Source organism: Zonotrichia leucophrys, chromosome 3 (genome assembly GCF_028769735.1).
Source record: "Zonotrichia leucophrys gambelii isolate GWCS_2022_RI chromosome 3, RI_Zleu_2.0, whole genome shotgun sequence".
NCBI lineage: Eukaryota > Metazoa > Chordata > Aves > Passeriformes > Passerellidae > Zonotrichia > Zonotrichia leucophrys.
The window spans coordinates 30626505-30632504 of NC_088172.1; the positions used below are offsets into that span (position 1 = coordinate 30626505).

At 38.5% G+C, this 6000-nt stretch overlaps 1 protein-coding gene across 2 annotated transcripts in view; it reads right to left on the reverse strand.

Moving 5' to 3' along the window:
* Positions 1-6000, reverse strand: part of NBAS (NBAS subunit of NRZ tethering complex) — a 167167-nt gene extending 161167 nt beyond the window's left edge. For both annotated transcript variants that reach the window (XM_064707739.1, XM_064707738.1), the window contains exons 1-3: positions 5845-6000; positions 1364-1418; positions 632-668 (exon numbers count right to left, since the gene is read on the reverse strand). In XM_064707739.1, coding sequence (XP_064563809.1) covers positions 632-668; positions 1364-1418; positions 5845-5988 — 236 coding nt within the window. In that variant the 5' untranslated portion in view covers positions 5989-6000. The remainder of the gene's footprint in view (positions 1-631; positions 669-1363; positions 1419-5844) is intronic.

Here is a 6000-nt window from a genome sequence, read left to right on the forward strand (position 1 = left end):
TTTCACAGGAAGTCACATTAATGTCCCTTTCCACATAACAGATTATCCTTTAAAACTGAACTGTTATCTTCAAACCTGCTGAGCAATATAATGACTGATTTTCCAGAAACATTGTACTTACCCCAATAAATTTCTGGGACCATTTCATGACTTTTGATTCAAAACTTAAATTTATAAATGGCATGAGTGCTGCTCAAACAGTTACCATGCTTTTAGTATGAGTTTTAATTGTCAAAGAAAGAAAATTCAAAATTATTACTCCAAAGGAAGCAAACCCTGTCATGACATCATATCTGTCAATGAGGCTTAAGAAAAAACCTCACAACAGCTTCCTTTGCAGTATCTCAGCTGGGAGTGGAAAGGACAAATATGTGTTTGGAGAAACCTGTTCCAACTGCAATGTTACTTCAGCTTCTGATAAAAGCACAAAGTCAAACTAGTACATACCACTCTTCTTCCATTTAGACTTCAGCTGCAACTCAATTTATGAAAAGTGGGTATTCTAAGCATTCCTTGGACAATATTCTAAACAAGTGTTCAGTTTTACTCCCATCAGGAATTACTTTCCATCAAATCAAAAAGCTATAAAAATATTACCAAATATTTTTTGCAGCATTCTTGTAAAACCTACCTGTACCAGATGTACCGAAGCAAAAATAATGCAGGACCTATAATGGAAAGAGGTAGAAATTACATCTCTAGTAGTCTTAAAACCCACTCCAGGTTACTGCACAGGGTATCTCAAATTCTCATTAAAGAAAAAGGTATTGACGGAAAAATCCTTTATACTTGGACAACAAATTCTTATGTTAGAATAAATGCAAACGCCAAATAAAAAACAAACTAAAAAAAACCCAATCCACTGCACATTTTTTTAAATTCTAAGAGAAATTCCCACTGTATGAAAATACAATTCAGTCACTGCCATTTAACACTTGGTTTATGCAATGAAATATCATCAGAATCTAAAACTTCCTCATAGAACTAACAGACAACCCAGTGCAAAGCACGTTAAGAGTTGGAAAAAAAAATTGCTCAAATACAAACACAAAAAAAGCTCTGCAAAAAACAAGCTCTACACGAAATTAACAAGCTCTGCAAAACACAGAGCTTGTTAATTTCTAAGATGTGTGGTTTATTAGTTTGTCCCAACAAGCTAATGGAGACAATAATGCTCACAAAATTGACATAAAAATAACACAGCCATGTTCAAAATCAGAAAACATCATCCTGAAAACACACGCTGTATTCTACTTCCATTACTACTTCCATCATTAGGCACTCTAAAGAGCAGAAATTGTAAAACTTACAAGCAATCCACACAGTCTTAAAAGGCATGAAGGCAGGAACATGTAATATTTACCTGCAATTGCTCTAGAGATGATAAATGATGCACCATGTGTTCTGTTGCCTCTTGGCTGAAATTACAATAATAATCATCAGACAGCATGTCACACATTTTAACTTAAATACAATACTCATACATACATTCACTGATTAAGTTTAAGTTGGCTCCCAGCCTTCAAGTTCCTTATGTATTTTCTATTACTCACCACTTCATATAATGTCTACTTTAACTGCATAAGCTGAAACAGGTAATAATGCCAAATCATTTAAATGCCAAGATGCAATAAACAAAATGTGCCACAGATTGTCTTTTGATTCAGCTTTGACTCAATCTTTGGGTAGTAACAAAAGACATTGCCTTCTGATTATGTTCTCCTGTAAGCTATTATAAAGCACTCTTTTTATGCCAAATAAATGCCACAATGATCTGTAATGCCCAGCAGTCAAAGTACTTAGAGTGTAACATATTATGCTAATATCTAAGTGCTAAGCTACCTAAAGATTGCTCATGAAAGTTTCAGAAACATCAAGAAAAACAAACTATTTCTGAAAAAAAGGCCCTTTTTACATCAATTTGTACTATGCAATATGGCCACTCAGATAACCACCTATACTCCATAGCATCTCACACAGCCTTTCCACCTGCCCTGCTCTACTTTAGGCAAAGGGAGCAATTGCAGTCACTACACAAATGAAAGCACTCTTCAAACACAGAAAAAAGGAATACAAAACAACACAGGGTATATATTCTTATCTGTAAGAGGAGATAAAATTATTTGCCAGTAAGAAGCAGGAAAAAAGATACAAAACTGAGAACAAGGATAACCAATAAGGAAGGATCCACAAAACAAATCCTAAAAATAAGCAATCGTGCTTATACCTTTCTAATGAGAATATTAGAGCACCACAAACTGAGCATTAGAGTAGGCAATGACTGAATTTTCTCTTCCATTCAAGATAAAATACATAGACCAAATTTCTCATTAACTGAAATATTCAGACCTCACCAAGTTACAAAGCAGTAAACACTGAAAGACATACAAATTTATCAACATTCTGCAGTATGTCAATGCTTAAAAAATAGTATTTGGGCTCCCAAATTTAAATTATTAAAGTAAAGATTAGTTTTCCAGGCAAAGTTGGCAATCCATAAACAGTCTTTCAAATAACCAGGCTGTCATCTCACAGCATGTAAGAAGCAAACACAGCTGTACTAATAGATAACATTCCACATTCAGGTTGATCAGCCAGGAAATAACAAGGCATTACAGTAAAATAAGCGAGAGCATAAATTATTTCTTACAGCTACCCTAGTACTTCAGGGAGAGCTGCAATTTCCTAGGGACATTAAAAGCAGAGCTTGTTAAAAAGTTTTTGGTTTATGAGGAAGTTCCCAGCAAAAAACATTTCCTAAAACTGCTTACATCTCTTTAGAATTTTTTTAATATTTAAAGTGTCTTCTCCTGAGCCTAAACTACAGACTGCTATTCCACACATCTTCAAAACTCTGCAAAACTGATTTACTATTATATCCTGAAGACCTGAACTTTACTTTTTATAGTATATTCTTATCATTTCAGCTATAGCAGTGGTTACCAGATATGCTGTAGTTCTTTTTCAGTTAATTCCTTCTTGGGAAAACAATTTCAACTTCTCCTTCTCTACAGCATTCCAGAAATAAAATCTAAGTAACTTTCTTGCTGACAAGACACCCACTTAGTTTTGGATTTTCTTCCACACTCTGCAAGTTTACTGGGGGGACAGCAGTTGGTGAGTGTTGGGGAAATCTCAAAACATCAGACTGTAATAAAAAAAAAAAAAAAACCACAAGACCAGGTGATACATTTTGGAAAATAAATTGAAGAAGAGAGTGCAATCAGCCTTTATTTCCATAAATCATTTCACAAGTCTTCTCTTGCAACCTTGCCCACAGCCGCTGCCTCATTCACTATTTTCATGGATCTACTATTCAGTAATTCCTTTTATTCTCATTATATATATATCAGTGTTCTCAAACAGTGCATTATATACAATGGCATCAACATCCTGAACATGGACTGCTTGATTTCCACACCACTCTCCTCTCTGCTGAAGTCAATTCCTTGTGTGTTTCCTTCACAAATAACTGCTATAACCCTCCCTGCCCCTCCTCTTCTTCCCTCAAAAAAGCTCTTACTGGAACACTCAGTAGAGGTGAATGACAATACTGACAAGAATTAAAATTAAAGCAAATTTGAGCATTCAGTCTAAGAGATCCATGCCAGTTTCAACAATGTCTTGAATGTAACATGATTTCACATGTTCATCACAAGACTCATCTTCCAATAATTAGAGCTGTAAGTTCTAGTACTCTGCAATTAAAAATTAATCATCCTAAATGAAATAAAAGAAAAAATAAAGTCAATAAATACCTGCAAAACTTTAAGGTCTGGCTTTGTCGCCTAAATTACTGCATTGGAAGACAACTAATTTAATTTCCCAGTGCAGCATTCAACTTTCTTTCCCTTTCTACCATTCCTTACCTCACTTATTCCAAAAGATTCAGTTCTACAAGAAAGTAGGGTGTGAATTTTTTTCCAAACAATGTGAAAAAAACTGGATTAAAAGAGACAGATGTTCCAAAGGGAAAGTCACCTAAGGACACTTAGTGGCTTAGGACAATCAACTAAGTAATATCACTGTTAAGACACCTTAAGGCAAAAACTGACTCATACTGACAAAATAATCTGTTTGCCTATGTTGTCAGCATAAAATCAATTTCCCACTAAAATGGTAAAAAGACTATCAGAAGTGTCCTTGAGTACTGACAGTTTACAAGAGGAATGTAAATCCAAGCAAACTATACAGCACAGTATTTTCAAACCTTCCAACTTCTGCTATGGAAAACAAGTATTATCTTTAAAATAAACAGGCAAGAAATACCAAGTTTAAAATAACCAGCACCATCTGCTTGAGCTGACAAGCAGAACTCAACAATGCTTAGAAATTCTGACTGCCAGGGCAGATGAGGACCCTGGGACTGTGGTTACACAGTCACTTTAAACTGCATCCCCACATGCTGCCACTGAAGGGAGGCGTCACCTCACTGACATACCATTCACAGCCCCCTTGGTACCTACAGGGTATTAAAGGGACCACTTAGCAAAAGCAGATGAAACAACACGGTTGTGTCTCAGACTAATCACTTCTTTAATCAACTTACCGTACAACCTCAAGAACACTAATGGCGGCAGAAAAGGCACTTGTCAGAAATGTGCCCCCTTAACAGGGCTGTAGAACCACAGCCTTGTGTCATCATACCTACGTCCTCCTCATGGTTTGCAACAGGAAAATTGTTTCCATATGCTACTAAAAACAAAGACTACTTACCATTTCTCAACACAGTCGAATTAAAATAGGTGCAACTATCACTTATCTGCACAAATAACCTATTAAGCTAATAAATGGTAATAGTGCAGTCATGTTTTCCAAACACCCATACCTGTTGCTGCAACTGAGGATTTACAAATCAAAAGCAACAACAACAAAAAAATCTTTCTGATAAATGAAAACCTATTTTTTTGAGCATGGCTCTAGTAATTTTTAACAGGTGCATTCTTCCACTTGTGATGCTTTTACATCTTTTCTGTTCAGTTGTTCTCATTAAGCACAAAACTTTGTTAAAATGTTTCTATCACCAATTTTCAGGGGGAAATGTATTAAAAACTCCAGTGGACTTAAAAGCCACTACAAGAAAGAAATAAAAACACATTGTTTGCATCCTTTATATCCAAGTCAGACAAGAGCAGACATAGAAGCAGCAAGCTCAGCACATTGCAGAGGAAAACATGAAAAAGGTAAGATGAAAGAGCTTCTCAGCCCTTCTAGTGACCTGGGAAGAAGAGCTAGAAATAACTAAAAACCTGCAGTACAAGAACAGTGTTTTGTGATTTCTTAAGTGTTAGCTTAAAAAATCAGAAATGGATATCTGTGCTCGTTGCGTACATGAAAGTGAAATATTTTTCCCTTTACCCCACTCCTGCAAATAGAGACAGAACTGTACTGATACAGGAGTCCAGAGAGAGGATATAATTTTCCTCATACAAGGTAAACTCAACGAAGGTCCTATATTCACCAGCACAGACTCCACATCTCTTTGCACAGCAGTTTTTAGAGATGACACCTGGACATCAGTCACCATAGCTGAATGCTGGGTTTGAGCTTGTGCCAGCTCAACAGTAAAACGCGATATACACTGTTCAATAAGCAAGAAACACTTCAAGGCATCCCAGGTGGCACAAGCCACGGTGGGAATTAAGTAACACGAAGGCACAGGGGGACAATGGTCGCACCAACACGCCGTGTGCCCGCCAGGAGCAGCGCGGCCATCCCGCTGAGCCGCCCCGCAGGCACCGGCGCATCCCCGCAGCCCCCGGGGCGCCGCCGCCTCCCCGCCCGCGCCAACGTGGCCGGGCCGGTCCCCTCCCCCGCCCGCGGCCGTGCCGCGGCCACGCGCACCTGCACCTCCGTCTCCGGAGGCCACTCGGTGTTGACCAGCAGGTCGTACAGGATGTTCTCCTCCCCGTCCTCCGCCTGCTCGCCGGCGCCGGCCATGCCGCGCTCCCGGGACGCCCCGCCGCTGTCCCCGCCGGTGGCGGCCATGCCGGGCCGGGC